Consider the following 22,694-nt stretch of genomic DNA (forward strand, 5'->3'; position numbering starts at 1 on the left):
AAAAAGAGGAATGGGAGGAAACATCTAATGTCTATCTGTCTCTCTGTGGGACAGAATAATAGGAAATTCTACCACACTGCTAACTGGTTGCCTCTTGACATTTGGGAAAAGGTGTGGGGAGAGAGCTAAAGAAATCTTAAATCTCTTTATATACATCTCACTTTCTTAAATAAAAAGTATTCACTATCTCTATAACATACAAAGTATACAGATTATGCTATTACTTAAAATTATATAATCGTTTTGAAATTGAAACACTACTTCTACTATATATACATATACATATACATATATATGTATATATACACACATATATATGTGTATATATATACACATATATATGTATACATATATATGTGTATATATATACTCAAGAATGGTACACATTTTTGGTAATGGTATTTATAAAAGATCAAAATGCACACACAATACCCCTGAGGTTTATCTGAGTTTCTTACTCAGCAAATTGAATATGTCTTTTTATTTTTAATTATATTTTTTATTGATTTCAGAGAGGAAGGGAGAGGGAGAGAGAGAGAAAAACATCTATACTAATAAAAGGGTAACATGCTAATTAGACTGGGAGACCTTCCAGGAGCCTTCCGGACGTCCTTCTGGACAAAGCCGTGGTGGTGGGGCGGAGGCAGAGGTGGTTAGGGGAGATCAGGCCAGGAAGGGAGGGCATTTGGGGGTGATCAGGCCTCAGAGGGGGCAGTTGGGGGTGAACAGGCCAGCAGGGGGGGCCAGTTGGGGGTAAGCAGGCCGGCAGAGGGGGTAGTTGGGGCGTCAGCAGGCCGGCAAGGGGGGCCAGTTGGGGGCAATCAGGCCGGCAAGGGGGAGCAGTTGGGGGCGAGAAGGCCGGCAGGGGGACAGTTGGGGGTGAGCAGGCTGCAGGCAAAGTGGTTAGGGGCTATCAGGCAGGCAGGCAGGCAGGTGAGCGGTTAGGAGACAGTGGTCCCGGATTGCGAGAGGGATGTCTGACTGCTGGTTTAGGCCTGATCCCTAAACCGGCAGTCGGACATCCCCCAAGGGGTCCCAGATTGGAAAGGGTGTAGGCTGGGCTGACATCCCACTCCCCCGTGCACGAATTTCGTGAACTGGGCCACTAGTCCATGATGAAAGAGAATCATTGATAGGCCACCTCCTGCCCACAACCAGGAATCAAATCCTGGACCTTTTATACCACAGGCCGATGCTCTATCCACAGAGCTAAACCACCTAGGGCCAGATTGGATATTTCTATATAGTCTTTACTTCACATACCAGCCAAAGTTTTAGAAAATCCAGAGTGCTGTTTTATGATAAAAGAAATGTTAGGTTTTTAAGAAAAAAAAATTATTGTTAGAATAAAATATACCTGTGAAGTTACTAAAGTTGGAGATATTCTATTTGAATTAAAAGTATGAATTGCAACTCCTTCATTCCTTGGTATTAGTTTACCCCAAACACTGGAAAAGTAAACACATATACTTTTCTCTCATATGTAATGAAGAGGACTTAACCATTTTTCCTCCTCCTTCCCATAGCTTTCAGCCGCGCCCCAATCCCGATGGCTGTGGTCCGCAGAGAGCTTTCCTGTGAGAGCTACCCCATAGAGCTCCGCTGTCCAGGAACAGATGTCATCATGATTGAAAGTGCCAACTATGGGAGGACTGATGACAAAATCTGTGACTCTGACCCTGCTCAGATGGAGAATATACGATGCTATCTGCCAGATGCCTATAAGATTATGTCTCAAAGGTAGGATACTTCTAATATTCTTTTCTTTGTTATAGGCTAATATAAACTCTCAACATGCATCTGTGTGACATATTCAGCACAAGTAAGAACATAAAACTATTGTGTTATTTGAGGATAATTTGAGCTACTATTTCAATATCAAACTATCCCCCATATCACTGAAATGATAATAATAGGATTGAAGGTTGCATTTGGAAATTATTAAAAAAATTTAGATTATTTATTATGTTTCATGGTCTACTGTGTATTCTCTAAAACTGATGAATCAAAATGCAGTATAATAAAAGAATATTGATTAAAGATTATTTGGCCTTGGAAATAATGAAAAATGTATTCCTTTAATAACTAGTATACAGGTTAATTCATTTAATACATTTAAGCTTTCTAAAATGTTACCATATTAAAATAATATAAATTAAGGTACCATGTAACATCACAGGATAAGAAAAAGATGATCTTCAACTCAAAAGGAATTGGTCAATAGAGATCCATACTATAGAAGGCTTACATTATATTAATTTCTTGATAAATGAGCTAAGTATTAAGTAATCAATTTTTAAATAATCAATTATTTTTATTTAGTGAATTTGTTTTTTATTATGATTTCCTTTTTGGGGCATTTCTTTTCTTCTGTAATTTAAGGATTTCTTAATATATGGGAGAAATCATGGCATATGTAAAAATAAACAAATTGGAATATCAAAGCAAAAAACAATAGGTTTCATGAGTTGCTTTATTGTGCTTATGAAAGCCTGTTTTATTTTAACCTTTTGTCTTTTAGATATACTTAAAATTCTCTATATATTTGTATGTGATTAATAAACTAATAGAGTCAATACCTTATATTTATAAATTTCTGATGTGTCAATTAATAAAAGAAATTATCACATGTCATGATTTTGATAGTCAAAGTATGTGAGATATACTTGAAATATAGTAGTGAGTGTTTATAAGAAATAAGATTTTAAAATTGGGGATACTATTTGATATTAGTTTGGTTGCATTTGGTTCTTCTTGTGTATCTCTCTCATTGTTATATATTTGACAGATACAAACTATGGTTAAAGTCTCTAATGTTATGCCTAAAAGAAGTCTAGTCATTTCATTGCGGATAGATGTTATGTTGTTGTGGTCTTTCATGAGTAGTTTTCCATGAGTAGTAAGAAATGGGTGCCGTATTTGTTTCTGTCAGATGACCAAATTTTAGAATCCATTTGGGGTGTGGGTTGAGGAGGAGATTGTGCTTTTCTGTGATTAGGTTTTCATGTACAATGTAGCAGAAACATTAACTTCATAACTCTTTGATCTTTATATGATTTTCATTGAAATTGGTTTAATCCTTTCATTGATATTATTAATGGCTCCCCAAATAAGCCCTTAATCTTATAATTATCACACAAAAAATCCTCTGGAATTACTGAATTTTATGGGATGCATCTATAAAGTGACAAACCTGCAGAGTAAAACTGTTTTAAGCACCTTCAGTAAATCATTTGTGGAAGCCCTCCTGGTGGATTCTCAAGTACTTAGACAAAATAACTGTGGTTAATTCTCCATGGAGGCAAGTTCCAAACTTGCATTTGGACAATTAAATATGCTATATTTACGCTTGTTCAAAATAAATGCTTTTGACTCTTGGAGAGAAGAAATCAGGTTCCATCTTGTAAGCTCCCAAGAGATAGAATCACCATGTCTACTTAAGCTGCTTTATAATGAACTTTCACAGCCACACAATGACAGAATGCTAAATAATGCTAATAATTACTAATTATGATATGGGCAGTTTAATGCATTTGAACTAATCATAAAGGAAAACATTTTCTAAGAGATTAATTATTGTTTTCTTTCATTTAAACTACTAGAAATATACTGTATCAGAGTGTAAACATTTTCTAAGCATATCTCTAGGTAGGAGGATTATTAATAAAAGATTATTTGTGTATCCTTGCATAACCTTGTTAAAATGGCTTCATAACTTCTTTCTGCTTCATAAATTAGACAGATGTGGCAGGCAAGGACAGACATGAAACATTTTTACACCATGCAGATGTTTGCATACACATTGAACAAATGCATAAATACAACTGTATTCGAACATGTTAGAAAATGTGAAAAAATTGGGGACTTGAATTGAAAAGTATGTGATAATTTATTGGCACATTTCCCCCCAGTAGAGAAATGCAATCTGATATCTGCTCCAGAAAAGTCAGTTTTCTCCCTGCCTTTCAGAATGCACCTCCGGTTCTCAATCCAAGTGTATTCTCCTGCTATTCTGTCTGCACCTCCTGCAAATTTCCTGTGCTGTGCCTTTCACCATTATTCTACTAGAAGACTTGTTAAACTGTCAGAACACATTTATTTATCCTTCACAGAACTTCTGACCTCACTCATTATCATCTGCATCCATCTTTATTGCATTTAAACATTTATAAATCTATTTTGTCACATTTTAGACGGTGGCCTTGTTTAAAGTAAATTGTAGGCTTCTAGAGGCCAGACTTTCTGTTCATCTTACCTAAAACGAACTTTTGATGTGTAAATGAATGAAAAGAAATGCTGTCCAGTTTTGTCATGTTACTTAAAAACTTTCTTTTTTAAAAATGTCTTTATTGATTTTGGAGAGAGAGGAAGGGACAGGGATAGAGAGTTAGCAACAGCGATAAGAAAGAAACATCAATCAGCTGCCTCTTGCACACCCCCACTGAGGATGGAGCAAACAACCTGGGCATGTGCCCTGACCCGAAATCCACGCGGTAACCTCTTGCTTCATGGGTCGACGCTCAACCTCTGAGCAACACTGGCTGGGCTTAAAAGCTTTTTTAACTTTACTGATTTTTATTTTATGTTTACACACCTCAACGTGTTTAAAAAATAGTACATATCGAGAGGAAAAAATGGCGGAGGCTTAGACGGACGTGTTGGTGCTTTGTACCGGAGCAGATAGGGGCGAGCAGCTGAAACAGGTAACAATCAGCCCGATCAAGCTGGGGAGGTTCAGCTGAGAGACAGTCTGCAGCCAGGAAAGACAGAGAACTCCTAAAAAATGCGGATGGTTAGAGATTGAGGCTGAAACCTCCCCCTGGGCGCCAGCGCAGCGGCGAGACCGCGCCATCTCGGGTAGCTGTTACCGGCATCCAGAGATCGGCTACTAACCCGGCGGCTACTAACCCGGAGGCAACGACTCGCAAGCAGCGCGACTGCAAGAGCCCAGAGGAGACCTGCACCCCTCCACGGAAAGCAGATTCAAGCAACAGCGGCCTCCTGATCACCACATGCTCTGCCTGGGGAACAGTTGCTGTGTGTGAAGCCTCCCTCCACCAGCCAGAAGAGCCACCACAGCTGTGAACAACACCCACCAGAGGCTCTGCTATCAACAGAGGAGCCGCTGCTACCACAACCGCCCAAGGAGCAACCACAGCCCGAGGAGCCACTGCCACCCAGGGAGCAGCCACTGCCACCCAGGGTCCAGCCACTGAACGACTCAACAACTAGTCATGTCAGTGAGATCAAACATGGGTAGACAAAGAAACCCCCAAAGGAAAGAAAAGGAGGACTCGCCAGAAAAGCAGCTAAGTGAGACAGAGATATGCAACATGACGGAAAAAGAATTCAGAATAAGGTTCCTAGAGTACATGCACCGGATGTTCAAGAAGCAAGAAGAAACAGATGAAAAACTCAACTACTTATGCAAGAAGCTAGAAGAAACAGATGAAAAAATCAACAACTTAAGTAAGTCCCAAGAAGAAATGAAGAGCGACATAGCTGCAAAAAAAACACCATTGAAAGTATCAACAGTAGACTGGGAGAAGCGGAGGACCGAATTAGTGAATTAGAAGACAAGGAAGCAAAACACACTCAAACTGTACTGCAAATGGAGAAAAAAATTAAAAGACAGGAGGAGAGCCTAAGGGAGCTTTGGGACAACATGAAACGAAACAACATACGAGTAATAGGGGTGCCAGAACAACAGAAAGATGAACATGGATTAGAAAACCTATTCGAAGAAATAATATCAGAAAACTTCCCTGAGGTGGGGAAGAAAAAAGTCACACAAGCCCAGAGAGTCCCAAACAAGGTGAACCCGAAAAGACCCACACCAAGACACATCATAATTACCATGGCAAATGTTCAGGATAAAGAGAGAATCTTACAGGCTGCAAGAGAGAGACGGAAAGTGACATACAAGGGATCTCCCATTAGATTATCAAATGATTTCTCAACAGAAACACATCAGGCCAGAAAAGAATGGACGGAAATCTACAAAGTGATGCAAAGCAAAGGACTGAATCCAAGAATACTCTATCCAGCAAGGCTATCATTCAAAATTGAAGGGGAAATAAGAAGCTTCACAGACAAAAAAGGGCTAAGGGAGTTTATCACCACCAAGCCAGCCATGCAAGAAATGCTAAAGGGACTGGTGTAAAAAGAAGAAATATCAAGCTCAGAAAGAAAACAGCCACACACACACAAAAAAAGAAATGGCTACAAACAAGTACCTTTCAATAATAACTTTAAATGTAAATGGACTAAATGCTCCAACCAAAAGACATCGAGTGGCTGAATGGATAAAAAAACATGACCCATACATCTGCTGTCTACAAGAGACCCACCTCATTAGAAGGGACTCACACAGACTGAAAGTGAAGGGATGGAAAAATATCTTTCACGCAAATGGAAAGGAAAAAAAGCTGGGGTAGCAATACTTATATCTGACAAAATACATCTCAAAGTGAAGGCCATAACCAGAGATAAGGAAGGCCACTTCATAATACTAAAGGGATCAATACAACAAGAAGATATAACCCTGGTAAACATATATGCACCCAATGCAGGAGCACCCACATACATAAGAAAACTTCTGGAAGATATCAGGGGAGAGATCGACAACAATACAATCATAGTAGGGGACTTTAATACACCACTGACATCACTGGATAAATCCGCTAGACAAAAACTCAGCAAAGAAACAGCAATCCTAAATGACTCACTAGATCAGATGGACTTAATTGACATCTTCAGAACACTTCACCCCACAGCTGCGGAATATACATTCCTCTCAGGTGCTCATGGGACATATTCAAAAATAGACCACATATTGGGTCACAAGCAAAGTCTCCACAAATTCAAGAAGATTGAAATCATAAAAACCTTCTTCTCAGACCACGAAGGCATAATGTTAGAAATAAACTACAATAAAAACAACCCAAAATACTCAAACACTTGGAAGCTGAATAGCATGTTATTAAATATTGATTGGGTTACCGATGACATCAAAGAAGAAATTAAAAACATCCTGGACACTAATGACAATGAAAACACAACAATCCAAAACCTCTGGGACACAATGAAAGCAGTCCTGAGAGGAAAGTTTATAGCTCTACAGGCCTATCTCAAAAAACAAGAAAAAATGGTAGTCAATTATCTAACTCTACAACTCAAAGAATTAGAAAGAGAGCAACAAGAAAACTCCAGAGTGAGCAGAAGGAAGGAGATAATAAAGATTAGAGCAGAAATCAATGACATAGAGACCAAAAAAACAATACAGAAAATCAATGAAACCAAGAGCTGGTTCTTTGAAAGGATAAACAAGATTGACAAACCCCTAGCCAGGCTCACCAAGAAGCAAAGAGAGAGGTCCCAAATAAACCAAATCAGAAATGATAGAGGCGAAATAACAACAGACCCCACAGAAATACAAATGATTGTTAAACAATACTACGGGCAACTCTACTCCAACAAACTAGACAACCTGGAGGAAATGGACAAATTCCTAGAAAAATACAACATTCCAAAACTCAATCAGGAAGAATCTAAAAACCTCAATAGGCCAATAACTATGGAAGAAATTGAAGCAGTCATCAGAAAGCTTCCAGCAAACAAAAGCCCAGGGCCAGACGGCTTTACAGGGGAGTTTTACCAAACATTCAAGGAAGAACTAAAACCTACCCTCCTCAGACTACTACAAAAAATTCAAGAGGAAGGAACTCTTCCAAGCTCATTCTATGAAGCCAGCATCACCCTAATACCAAAACCAGGTAAAGACATCACAATGAAAGAGAATTACAGGCCAATATCCCTCATGAACATAGATGCCAAAATCCTCAACAAAATCTTAGCAAATCGGATCCAGCAGTACATCAGAAGGATCATACACCATGACCAAGTAGGATTTATCCCAGAGATGCAAGGATGGTACAACATCCGTAAATCAATAAATGTGATACATCACATAAACAAATTGAAAGAAAAAAACCACATGGTCATATCAATTGATGCAGAAAAAGCATTCCAAAATCCAACACCCATTCTTGATAAAAACTCTCAGAAAGGTGGGAATAGAAGGATCATACCTCAACATAATAAAAGCCATATATGACAGGCCCACAGCCAACATCATACTCAATCGACAAAAACTAACACCATTTCCCCTAAGAACAGGAACAAGACAGGGATGCCCACTCTCACCACTCCTGTTCAACATAGTACTGGAAGTATTAGCCATTGCAATTAGGCAAGAAGAAGAAATAAAAGGCATCCAAATTGGAAAAGAGGAAGTAAAACTGTCCTTATTTGCAGATGACATGATATTATACATACAAAACCCTAGAGACTCCATCAAAAAGCTACTAGACTTAATACATGAATTTGGCAATGTAGCAGGATACAAAATTAACCCCAAGAAATCTGAGGCATTTCTATACACCAATAGTGAACTTTCAGAAAGAGAGATTAGAAAAACAATCCCATTTACCATCGCACCAAAAAAATTAAGATACCTAGGAATAAACTTAACTAAAGAGGTTAAAGACCTCTACTCAGAAAACTACAGGACGTTGAAAAAAGAGATAGAGGAAGACATAAACAGATGGAAGAACATACCACGTTCTTGGATTGGTAGAATCAACATCATTAAAATGTCCATACTACCCAAAGCAATCTATACATTCAACGCACTTCCCATTAAAATACCAATGGCCTTCTTCAAAGATCTAGAACGAACTCTCCAAAAATTCATCTGGAATAAAAAAAGACCCCGAATAGCTGCAACGATCCTGAGAAAGAACAAAGTAGGTGGGATCTCAATGCCAGATATCAAGCTGTATTACAAAGCCACTGTTCTCAAAACTGCCTGGTACTGGCACAAGAACAGACATATAGATCAGTGGAATAGAATAGAGAGTCCCGAAATTAGCCCGAACCAATATGCTCAATTAATTTTTGACAAAGGAGGCATGAACATACAATGGAGCCAAGATAGTCTCTTCAATAAATGGTGTTGGGAAAATTGGACAGATATATGCAAGAAAATGAAACTAGACCACCAACTTACACCATACACAAGAATAAACTCAAAATGGATAAAGGACTTAAATGTACGACAGGAAACCATAAAAATTCTAGAAGAATACAAAGGCAACAAAATCTCAGACATATGCCTAAACAATTTCTTCACTGATACAGCTCCTAGGGCAGTTGAAACTAAAGAGAAACTGAACAAATGGGACTACATCAAAATAAAAAGCTTCTGCACAGCAAAAGAAACCATCAACAAAACAACAAGAAAACCCACCTCGTGGGAAAACATATTTGCCAACGTCATATCTGATAAGGGCTTAATCTCCAAAATTTATAGGGAACTCATACAACTTAACAAAAAGAAGATAAACAATCCAATCAAAAAATGGGCAAAGGATCTAAATAGACACCTTTCAAAAGAGGACATTCAGAAAGCCAAGAGACATATGAAAACATGCTCAAAGTCACTAATCATCCGAGAGATGCAAATCAAAACAACAATGAGGTACCATCTCACACCTGTCAGAATGGCCATCATCAACAAATCAACAAACGACAAGTGCTGGAGAGGATGTGGAGAAAAAGGAACACTTGTGCACTGCTGGTGGGAATGTAGACTGGTGCAGCCACTATGGAAGGCAGTATGGAGGTTCCTCAAAAAATTGGAAATGGAACTCCCATTTGACCCTGTGATCCCACTTCTAGGAATATATCCCAAGAAACCAGAAACACCAATCAGAAAGGATATATGCACCCAGCTGTTCATAGCAGCACAATTCACCATAGCTAAGATCTGGAAACAGCCTAAGTGCCCATCAGTAGATGAATGGATTAGAAAACTGTGGTACATCTACACGATGGAATACTATGCTGCTGTTAAAAAGAAGGAACTCTTACCATTTGCAACAGCATGGATGGAACTGGAGAGCATTATGCTAAGTGAAACAAGCCAGTCAATGAAGGAAAAATACCACATGATCTCACTCTTTCATGGATAATTAAGACCATTACAAACTTTTGAACAATAATAAATACAGTGGCAGAGCTGCCTCAAACTGATTGTCAGACTGCAGTGGGAAGGCCAGGGAGGGTTGGGGGACAGGAGGGAGGGGAGTAAGAGATCAACCGAAGGACTTGTATGCATCCATATAACCATAACTAATGGACATAAGACACTGGGGGGTAAGGGAGGGCAGGGGCTTGTCAAGGGTGGGGGGGAAAAAAAGGACACTTATGTAATACCCTTTGTAATACTTTAGCGTGCTTCATGGATCGACGCTCAACCACTGAGCAACACCGGTTGGGCTTAAAAGCTTTTTTAACTTTACTGATTTTTATTTTATGTTTACACACCTCAACATGTTTAAAAAATAGTACATATAACTTTAGAATCTGAAAATGACCGTTGGTAATGGTAACTGCAGAAATTTTGCATTTTGAACCCAGCTGAGGTTTCACGTTATCTTGGGTATTAATGGAAACATTTCCATTTTTGACTCCAACAACACTTGACAGTCCATGATTTGCAGTTCATCATGGCAGTTACTCTAGTGTTCTCTGAATAAGTAAGTCAGACATGGTTCCTGCCTCAAAAACTATAGGTTTTTTTGGCCTATAAAATGCAAATAGCTTTATCACTTGCTCAATATTTTATTTTTATCTCATTTACATTTATTGAGGAGTTAAAAAATAAAAAGCAGGAACATTCTTTCAGCTAGGTATTTGTGGAGACATAGGTGTTCCTGGAAAGGAAGTGTTAAGCTGGTCCTTAAAGGATGAAGACATTAGTGGAACCTGAAGAGACCAAAGTGATAGTAGATTCATAAGTGGATTAACACCAAAAACAGAATACAAGGAAACAGCCTCCCTTCAGTTACCCTTCACCATTCTTTTCCATCATGGCTTCACAAGCTTATTGGTCTTCCGCCTAATCTGTATAGTTTATCTAAGGAGTCTTCCAAATGCGCTACAGCTTGAGGCCACCCCCCACCCCTATCTATACCCCCAAATCCTCCCCAAAAAACCCTAATAATTCAATGATAAACTAGCTTGATGCCATCATTCTCTTTTTTGAAGTCCTTCTTATAAGTTGGACAAAGGTGTGGAATGTTTGAATATCATATATGATGCCATCCTTATGCCATCTTTTGATGACTCATATTTTAAATATGTTATATAATAACTTTACACAGAATGGAATATAGCTTTCAAATATAAAAGTCCTTTGTGAATGCATATGCAAATATGTTTAGGAGTAGATCAGGAAAATTGTGAATTTGTGCATATTGTAAGTGTACAACTCAATGACTTTTCACCCTGATCATCCAACTAAAAACCAGATGAAGATGCCCCACCTTGTGCCCTGATATATCCCCCAAGAATTGTTCCTGTTCTGACATTTAACACTACATTAGTTTGCCCATTTTATAATTTAAATAAATAGATTCAAATAATATCTGCTTTTGTGTTTCTGGCATTTCTCATTCAATGCATTCACTTTTTTATATAACTTCATTGAACCATGTTTATATACCACGAATTCAACGATTGCAAGTATATAAAGATAATTTTAGTAACTTTACCAAGTGGTACAGTCATCACCATAAATCAGTTTTACAGTATTTCCATCACCACTGTAAGTACTGCATGTCCATAACTGTTAAACTCCATCTCCTTTCCCACCGCATGCAATGATTAATCTGTCTTCTGTTTATATGTCTATCCTCAGTGCCTTATTTTTAGTCTAAAAAAATGAATATTTGAAGTTAAGTTTAGTGGGCTTTTCAAGAGGAACAATATCAAAGAAATATTAGTATTTATTTCTGGAGACATGGAGATAAATACAGGATGGGGCAAAAGTAGAATAGTTGTTTATATAAAGTAATACAATAATTAATAAATAATAACACAAGAATAAACTCTGTTTTTTGCAGGATCACAACTGTAAACCTACTCTTGTCCTACCCTGTATGTTGCCTGCATTTTAAATTCTCTTAGAACCTAAAATCATGAATCTAGATATTTAAAAAATACCATCTTTAAAGTTTTCTATCAAGTAGAGATGTTAAATGTATAAAATTAGAGTCTTTTTTCTATTTAAATGAGTGATTTAATTTCTTTTAGCGATACTACATTTTCATGTGTCAAAGTCACATTAGGAACATGCACAAAGGAAAAGAGAGAGAATTGTTTCTCACATTTCTGAAAAAGTTATATTGCAGTAATATCAGTATCACTGCTGGGGACTTTACAGCTTACAAAGATCTTGGCTTCTGTTGGATTCATTCCTGGTGAAGTTAAGATGTTTTCAATAGTAGTAGAAGAAGACATATGGGTGGAGATTTTTTTATGTATGTAGCTGAGTAAATGTTCTGCAAAAACTGTGTATATACATGAGTTTTTCAATGGGAGTACCCTTTGCTCCTTTGACAGATTACACTATGTCTTGTATTTCTCTTATGAATCATAACAGATCAAAAACAACTTAAATCAGGAACTTTTCCATTGAATCCATATTCTTTGTAGTGGAAAGAACAAATAGGCATAGGAACTATAGTCTGTAACTCAGTTCCTTAAGATTACCGTTGGATGCGTGTTTATTTAAAAGGGGAGGAGGGTAGGAAATGAAGGAAGGTAGATAACTCTCATTGCCAAAGCCTGAATGTAGAGAATATGGAAGAACAGGAGAGTTCCTATCTGGTAGGCATTTGTTTCTTTTTTCCTAATATTTTGGCTCATTGCAACTCAGAGAATATATTTCTATAACATCCTGCTAAAATGCTTCCTAGACCTCCTAGCTATTAATTTAATTTTGAATGAAATTGTTACATGTGTGTAATTCTAAATTTACAAATGTAGTAAATGATTCAAATATTTCAGAATAGCTTTGGGTGAATGCTAAGGGGCATTGTGTTGGCTGTTTCTTATGGTCCACAGGAAGTTTGTGCCACTGTTGTTGAATCTTAGTTCATGGAAACTTAGAATCCCTGAGTGCTCTCTGGGAATGGCAGAAGGTTAAAACTATTTTCATAACAACATTGACCTATTCTTTGCCTTTTTCATTGTTAGTTGTAGGCACTGGTGGTATAAAAGCAATGGTGGGTAAAACTACTGGTATTTTAGCTGGGATTAAGGTGGTAGTAACAATGTACTTAATTTTTTTCTCAGTTTTAATTTTTGATATGGTAAAAATCAGTAGATATAACACATAAATGGATATTCTCTGGGAATCTTAATTTTTTTAATCCTCTCTGGAGGCTATGTTTTTATTGATTTGAGGGAGAGAAAGAGAGGAAGGAGGGGAGGGAAGAGAGAACGAGAGAGAAACATTGATATGACATCTGTCGGTTGTATCCTGACGGGATCAAATCTGCAACCTAGGTATGTGCCCTGACTGGGAATTGAACTCACATCATTTTGGTATATGGATGATGTGCCAACCACCTGAGCTACCCAGGAGCCACGGCAAGGGAATCTTAATTTTAGAGTTAAAGAGGTCAAGAGACAGAGTAGGAGACTTGATGTTTTCACAAATATAATTATTTTTTCATTTCTACTTGTTGGCTGAAAATTAGTCATTTATAATTTGTTCTTATTATTTTTGCATTGCATAATTATTCTATTTGTCATAAATTCATCTAGTCTTTTTCTATGAGTGAATTATTTTTAAGAGCAGACTATCTGTATGTTGTGTAGTAAGTAGTCTCTGTTAATACAGTGCCTATGGAGAATTAGACCATTGAAATTTTAGACCATTGAAATCTGAAAATTAGTCATTTTTTGTTCAGACATTCATTCAATCTTTCATAAAATTATAAAAGCCTAATTAAAATAAAAAATAAAATGACTAAAACAACAGAAATTTAGAAGAGCTTATTTTTCCATGATATGTACTGTATAGATTAATAGTATTAGGGACAGGGGAGCCCTACCATAATATTATTCTAAATGCAAAAATGTTGGAGGAACTAAATTTATAAGTATGTATAGTGGATTTTTTTAATTTTAAAGGATCATTGATTTTTATTGTTTTAAGTCAGTATTGTAAAGACTGAGCTTGAGAAGTTTGGGGCATCTTTTTATTGGTATTCTTTAAAGCTTTTGAGTTCTTATTAATTTATCAGTGTTGGTGGTTAAGTCTTATCCATTAGTTAAATGCATTGCCAAGCCAACTGAGCAAAATTGACCTAAAAGGGGTTTAAATACCAGTAAAATTAGTCCGATAGATTTACCTGGAATGTGTGTTCATTCACATTTGATAAAACATTAGGATTTTTGTTTTCATTTACAGCAAACGATTGCCTTAGTTGTTTCCTCACATCTATTAATTTTATACTCCGTGGTCAGACTGTAGAACTTGATATCTTGTGGAAAATATTTATAAGATATTACTGAGAAAGGAAAGACAAGCAGTTTCTGGAAATTAGAGGAGATTGGATAAAAATAGTTGAGATAATTATCTTGAGTATAGCTTAAATCCAAATGGAAAAGAACTAAGTATATTATGAACATAAATTATGTCACTGATTAGTTGGATATCATTGGACTCTGGAGGGAAATAAGGTATAATGTTTAGCTGACTGAATAAATGCCTCAGTTTCTCTATCAATACAATGATTTTAAATATTTCTGGGACTGTTAGGTGAGTAGGTCTCAATGTATTTCGATTGCCTTTCATTTTTCATTTTACTGATGAGGAGCTTGAGTTGCATGAAGTTTAAGGCGTTTACCTGAAATTAGTCTATTATTAGATAGGATAGCACAAACATGCCTGCTAGCTTTAGGTACAAAGTCTATGATTTTGTTTTCTATCATTTCTCCTTTTAAGACACAATAATTTTGGACAGAGGAAAGGTCTTTATTTACTTTTATTAGAACATCAGGAAAAGCGAGTGAAAGATTCAAGTACTAGTACATCCACATTTTATATAAATCAACATGTTGGTTAAACAAGAGTAAGGTTATTTTTTTTCCTTTTTAATTTACTAACACCACCTTAATAATACTTGTTAACACTTCATTTCGATCAGCTGCCTGATGCATGCCCCACACTGAAGATCGAGCCTACAACCCAGGCATGTGCCTTAACCTGAAATCGAACTGTTACCTCCTGGTCCGTAGGTCAATGCTCACCTACTGAGCCACACTGGCTGGGCTGCTATGTGTTTTTCATTGGTCATATACTCTGGTAAAGAATATACCTTTCACTATTTTATCTAATCCTCCCCACAACACTAAGAAAATATATTTTATTATTTTATTATTACTTACATTGTGCCAATGAGATCATTAAAGCACTTAGGAATTTACTTACTGATTATTTTAACCCAACATATGATTTATTTGAGAGATTTGGGCCTCTGTTTAGTATAGTGAGAGTGATTAAATGATAAGGTTTTAAGAATAGTTAAAAACTGCTTCTGGTCATGATCATGATGGTGCAAAAAGAAACATTTCCTCTCATGCAAACACTCAACCAGATATTGGATTGATTTGGCTCAGGTTTTATCAATATTCAATTACAGCCATACACAAATTTTATTATTGAATTTTTTGATAGAAATAATTTAATATTATTGTGAATTTGAAACTCTCTAGCCTCTAAACCCCTTTTTTATTTGAATCAATTATGTTTATAACGTGTTTTGAATACTGTAATGATTCTTAGGAAAACAAACATTGGTACAATAGAGCTGATTTGTATTACTAAATATTTCCAGCTATAATCATATATTAGCAATATTTATCAAGAACAATAAGCCAGACAATGTTCTAAGCACTTTACATAAATTAATTCATCTAATTCTTCTTTAACTCCTGTGAAGTAGATACTGCTGTCATCCTTACTTCACTGATGGGAAACTAAAGAATGGTTAAGTAACACAGTGATTTGCAAAGCTGGGATTTTAACCTCCGGTAGACAGTCCAGCTCCAAAATCCATCATATCTACTCCAATCCATTGCCTTCTGAGCTGTGTTTAAAATGTGTACTGTTTTTAACAAATGGGACTGACCTAGAAAACAAATATGAGCCAGTCACTATTACTGAAAGAAAAATACACATGTGTGTTTCTGTGTGTGTCTGCCTGTGTGTTCATCCTCATACATATGTATTAGTGGTTGGTTATCATTTTCACATACAGATATGAGAACATGGCATGAAGCTTATTAAATTATCTGGCATTTATTTTCTGCCTTGGAATACATTTTCTGACAATAATACTCAAAATACTTGTGATACAAAATTTTTTGAGACAAAAAAAATCTATGAAATCGGATTTTATTTTTCTATTTTAGCATTTTGAAGTTTGCAGGGATACAATTATCTATACAAATACTTCAGTAAAGGTGAACTTCACCAGGAATAATGGAGAATGACTTGAAATTTGCATGTGGAAATAAAGGAAAATTGATGTCACAATGTGCAAACATTGGAACAGAGCACTCATGAGTTAGAAACTAAATACATCAATGATAACTTTTAAGTACTTGTAAATGAAAAAAATGTATCATTCCAGCCTTTCTTAATCAAGCTTGAATATAAGTAATCAAATGCTTAAAAATTACTCATGCTTTATTTTATATAATGAGATTAAGAGCATAAATCTTCACAATCAAAGCTTTTACCATAAGTTATAAAAATGAAAATGGATCTTTATTTGTACCACTCTTTCTCTAGTAACTTTATTTTACTATACAGATCAGCTTATACATGTTTGTATTCTGATTTTATCTTTTTGTTTTCTGCAATAACTCAATTATGCTAAAAACATATCACTAAATTTACCTCCATAAATACTCTACTAGACACAATTTTTATTAATTCATTGTTTCATTATTAATATTACCAAATAAAGTATAGTTAATAAATCATTCTGTGTAATACATTTTGAACCTCACTATGATATGTTGATATGAATAGTTTAACTCTAAAAGAAATGCTACTTCTAAAATTCTTAGGGAATAGCTATTACTCTAATACTTGTTAATATGAAAAAAAATTCATTACTTGTTACTGGTTTCTGTAAAATTAGGTAATTACTTTAGCACATGTTTAGCATGACTATATGTAAATCTTATTTATTTGTAACCAGCTTTACCAAGTGGTAAAAGCATAGTATGTTGTTTTTTCATGTGTATTGGCTGATTTGAATACATATGTATGAGTATTTTGGCTTGAAAGACTTGAGGTTTTTCCCCAAAATGCTAGCATCCATAGCTGTTAGTGCTATCAACCATATAAAAGTAAACATTTGGAGCTATTTCTTGGACTTGTTAGTGTATTGAGGAAATAATACTTGGAAGATAATTTAAATCCACAGGAATATTTCAATATAAAAGAATAAAACATTAAAAGTAATAAAAAGGACCAGGAGAAGAGATGGTTGTTACAGAAAGAGGAGACTAGATGATGATGGGTTTGAAGGGAAGTAGATGATAATTGAACTGAGCAGAACCTTTTCACTTAAAATTCTTGTTATCATTGAATTATTTAGAGTCACTGATGTTTCCACACCTTCACCACTGATCATCTAAACAACTCTGTATATTTTACATTTAACTAATGTACTCCTGGATATTCAAATTTATTTATCAAATATAGTTTTATTAACTTTATGTGAAAGATTTATGGTAGTCCTCTACCAATGTGAACATCTTATTAAAGATGAACATCTATTATCATTCCTGATTTAGTAATATTGACTTTTTTGTTTTATGATAATAGTAGTTTTTGTTTTAGTTTCAGAGTTATACCCCTGAAGCCCACCAAACCCTGGCTACATGCTACAGTGCTTGAGTGTTTCTGTTACATGTTATATATGTCATAGATGTTATATATGTGTTGCTGCTATACATTATACCTGCACATTTCTAACTTTATCTAGATACTAATTTTTATTATCTTATTTTTCTCTCCAAACCACAAATGTTTGTCTTTTCATTATAATATAGTATAAAAATACCTATGATCAATTTCACTATAACCTTCTAGACAGTGAGATTATTTCTCTATAGGTATTTTAGAAATTAGGGTCACAAAAATATACTTCTCAGTATATTAGCCTCTGCAAAATTTGTTCTAATAAAAGGCCTTTCATGTTTCCAAGGAATTCAAGTAGATCATCCTTGCCTGAAGAGATAGAAGGATTCTGAATTACTTTCCAAGTTTAGTTCTATAAAAAGAACAGAGTCCTTCAAATGACCTTACATTCAGTTATTTCCTCCAATAGCAGGTTTCTGCTGTAACATTAAAAAATACTCCCACTGTAACAGCAAACATCATGTGTAGTGTAATCTTTCACTGAGAGTCATAGAAGTGGAAAGCATCGATTAAGAAAAGCAGCAGAAGCCCATATGGATAATAGGATGGAATACGAGCCGCCTGCAAAATCATAGACTCAGTTAAGGTACATAATATGTACCTAAAATGTTGTACATTAGTGCATATAAAAGAAAAAAATAATTCCATGTGTTATTGGGAGAAAAGTATATCTTTTATTGGTAGATTTTTAGAAACTTAGTTTAAATAAAATTTCCTAATTATAAGAGGAAATAAGTTGAAAATTGCATAGTCAACAGTTATGTAAAGACTTCTTAAAGAAAAAGATGTCCTATGGAGCTCCAAAATTGAATTAGTTCTAGGAAGATGCTTAGAAACCACCCCCTACTCCTCAAATACTTATGCAAGTTCAGAGAATGTGCTTTGAAATCTTTGCAACAGACTGATGTGAAATGCAAGCCTTGTGCCCTAGACATACTGGCACTCTGAGCAATTTGAAAGGCTCTGATGAGGATGGAAACATGTTTTCCACATGCATGGCACCACAGTGCTAAAGTGGTTATTATTATGACTAGAGATATATATTTTATAGTATCCCCTATTGTTGAATAAGAGCCATGTTTCTGGATTTTTATATTGTTTGTTTTTCTATTAAATCAAAGGAGAAGTGTTTAAAGAATTCCTGTCTTAGAAAGAATCTCTCTCCATTATATCTTTAGCAATATATCAGCTTAATATTCTAAAGAAATACGTTTTGATGTTTTCAGATTAGTAATTTTTTTCTCTATACTTATTTTTATTTTATGAACTTCGGATTAAGAGTTTGGGTCCTGGGAAAATCCTTATATGCGGTTTCCCTTTAAAAACAGGAAGTAATTTTTGTTTCTGTTGTTGTTTGTTTTTGTTTATTGATTTGGGGAATTTCACTTTGTGTTCCAGGACTCCATCCCTCATTTAATAAGTTTTTCAGACAATACTCTTTGTAGGTTTTTGGAGAAGGAAGGTTTAGAGATTTTTCCAGAGGTAGGTTACCAGTGTCATTTAATTCTGCCAATGTCATTGAAAACATCTTGATAGATCACATAAGAAACAATTACCCACACACTGTTTACATTAGTAATTAACAGCGAATTTCAGGAGAGATTATAAGCAATGTTATCACTTCAACATTTTCCTCTTAATGAAACAACCCACACAGTGGGGAGCCGGCTGCATTTTTAAGCCCAGCAGGCTAACTTGTGGAAGAGAAACTATTAAGCATCCAGGGGAAGGGTTTGAATGCAAAGTTTGCTACTGTTGAAAATGATAGGAAGTAGTCTTGTAAGGAAATGCCTCTTGGACATTTACTAGTTTAAAGAACTTCAGAAGTCTTTTCAAATAAATATCGCTACGCATTTTCCAGTACAGATCGACACCTTGTGGGCTTAGAGACCATGAAGCCTCCTGAGATCAGGGTTTCCCTGTGCTGGTAGAGACCCTCCTTCATAAGACCAGAACCAGAATTATTTATACCCACAGATTTGGGAACAAAGCACTCATCTCCCAGCACTCAGAATATTTCCAGAAAGAAACACTGAACAAGGAACAACACTGAACAAGGAACAACAATAGCCCTTTGGAAAACTAATCTTACTAACTCCCCCTTTTTTCTGGCATCTGGCATTCGCTAAGGATGGTTCCAATACCAAGAAAAGCACATACTTAAAAATGAGGCAAGAATGTTCACCGAAGGTAAATCTGTGCGTTCTTGACAGAAAACAAGATAAATAGATAATGGGAAAATAAGCAAAACTATCCATCCCCTGCTCCAAAGGCAATTCAGTATTTTATGTGGAATTCATAAAATGGTTTGCCCTTTACTAGGAATGACAAATCCAATTACAACGAATCTGAGAATCTCACACAAGTCCCCGCAGCACCACCTCCCTCCACAAAAACCAAACATCACCAGTGGATGACCAATGTTTGTCCCCCATGCTGGTGTTTTGATTTTGAAATAAAGAAAACACGTGTGTTTCTCTGTTTCAGTCTTGTAGCCCTATGATCTGATTGGAGATCCTATATAAAAGAAGAGATATGTGGTAGTGACTAAATCTGAATTCAAATTTTAGTTTTGTTACAAGCTTTGTAGCTATGGCCTTTGTGAATTCTTCCTCTTTTCATTGCTGGTCTGTGGAGACTAACCATGAGGCCCTGGGCTGATGCTCTGCCCTGAGTGTGTGCTGGCGCTTCTGACCTGAGACCTGGATGCCTCCTTAATGTTACATCTGCCCTGCACTCCGGTTGTTGAGGTCAAGCTAATGAAAGAAACTGGATGTGGGAGCATAGGCCAAGCTTCATACTAACCCTGGCTTTTAAAATTAGCTTTAAACATTTTAATCTACAATATGTTTGCTCTGAAGTAAAATGTTCATAAAAGGCAAAGAGAGAAATTGGCATCACATTTTGTTCTTGGATTGAAATAACTTGCAATCCCATCCCAAGATTTTTTAAATGTTTAAAATTTTGTATTATGAGTTAGCAGAAAAAGGCTTAAAACTATCTAAAATCTCAAACGATCCTTTCTTCCCTTTCCTCTGGTTGAAATTGCACTTTTAAAACTCATTAAAACAATTCCATATGTTCCACTATAAAAGTAATTGCTGCCGCTTTTACAGAGTCCCAACATCTCTAGTTTGTTAACACATATACTAAATGAACCATTGTTAGCTATTGCATAGTAAATGCAATGATTCATTTTAACTCTCTCTATATATTACTTTTAGCAGTAACCAAACATTTCAAAATTATTTTCCACTTCATTATGAGTAAAAATAATAAATAAAAAGTATATTATAAACACATGAAGCCTATTAAATCTGCAAAAAATGAGAACACTTTCATTTTAGGAAGAAACTGCCTTGCACAAAAATGGAAATCAGAAGTTAACTATTCTGGTTTTTGCAGCCTTTAATGTTTCTGGTTTTTGCAACTTTTAATGTTATCCTAAGATGACTTTCACTTCCACAGAAAATAAGGAAGTCGTTTCCACAGAATTTGCATCCTCAGAAAGTAAATACACTTTTCCACTTTTTGAGTAAGGATTGTTATTTCTATGAGAGCTTGACGTTTTGTAAGAAATGTCAATAGCAAATGTGTGTCTGCAACAAACTGTAATAGCTAATGTGATGCTGTTTCCTAGAAGCATCTGGCAACTCTACTTGAGTCGATCATAATAAATACAAGGATATGCACGCTCAAGCATTCCTGCTCTATATACGTACGATGAAATGCACGTAATTCTGCTTATAGGCTAGGGATAACATTAAACGAGGGGCAGTTCAAGATTCTTGATTTCAAACTAAATCTATGAGAAAAGCCAAAGGCTCTTTGTTTTGTTATGGCAATAAAATTACTTTGATACAGAACATGCAGGTTTTACTTTTCAAATATCCAACAAATGTCCAGGGTTTCTCTATTCCAGTAGACCATTCTTAAAAGCTTATGTATGTGAATTGAGTATTGAAAGCTGATACTGAGCAAGTCCAGGCTTGATAGAATGAGCTGACCTCAGATTAAACGCAGAGATAATCTCTTGTCAAGATGCTTCCGCATATACTACTGTGCCAGGAATCATAAATCCCAAGCTTCTGGCTTAGGAAAATAGATGATGATACTGCCCTAGAAGAACAGCCTAGTGATAAGGGAATGATATCTGTAAGGTCTACAAAGCTGGACCAATCTCCCTGCATTGCTCCCTGCAGCCAGCCGCCCACATTAGCACACATTGCTTTGCCTGTTTGATCTTGTCTCTTTGTACTTCCAATTTTGCTTCTTCTTATCCAGACATCATGGTGTCCTTGAACATGACAGACACAAACCACCTAACAATGCTACTAATTCCTCCATTGATCAAGTTAACAGCATAAGCATGGTTCCCATTAACTTATAGTGAAATACTGTAGATGATTTAAAATATATACTCACAAAAAAACTTCTAAGTACACTCAGTATTATAAATAATAGGAGGAAAAATTTGCAAAGCTATTAAACAAGAGCAGGCATATTTTAGAAATGCAAAAGGAAACAGCATTTTGCAAATGCATGAAATCTATGTTTGCTTGTTTATATAATTATTGAGATTCAAAGAGAAGCCCTGGTAGCCTAAGGATGATAGATAGATAGAACTCTGTTAAATCAAAGGTACCTATGCCATTTAGAGGATTGTCCCTGTTGGAGTGCTAGCCATTCTCAGTTAGATCTTTTTATTATTAAAGAGAAGTCAGAAATTTGGTTTTTATGAAAAGCTCCTAATTTCTTAGGCTTGAATCACTTGAGGAATATTCCATGTGGGTCATACAAATTATACCTGAAGAAGTTATCTAGCTTGGTAACTTTT

At 35.8% G+C, this 22,694-nt stretch overlaps 1 protein-coding gene across 1 annotated transcript in view; it reads left to right on the plus strand.

Moving 5' to 3' along the window:
• ADGRL3 (adhesion G protein-coupled receptor L3) overlaps positions 1-22,694 on the plus strand; it is a 491,390-nt gene that overhangs the window by 91,276 nt on the left and 377,420 nt on the right. Inside the window, exon 3 of the mRNA XM_014460593.2 lies at positions 1,527-1,740. Coding sequence (XP_014316079.1) covers positions 1,527-1,740 — 214 coding nt within the window. The remainder of the gene's footprint in view (positions 1-1,526; positions 1,741-22,694) is intronic.

This window comes from Myotis lucifugus, unplaced genomic scaffold (genome assembly GCF_000147115.1).
Source record: "Myotis lucifugus unplaced genomic scaffold, Myoluc2.0 scaffold_135, whole genome shotgun sequence".
Classification (NCBI taxonomy): Eukaryota; Metazoa; Chordata; class Mammalia; order Chiroptera; family Vespertilionidae; genus Myotis; species Myotis lucifugus.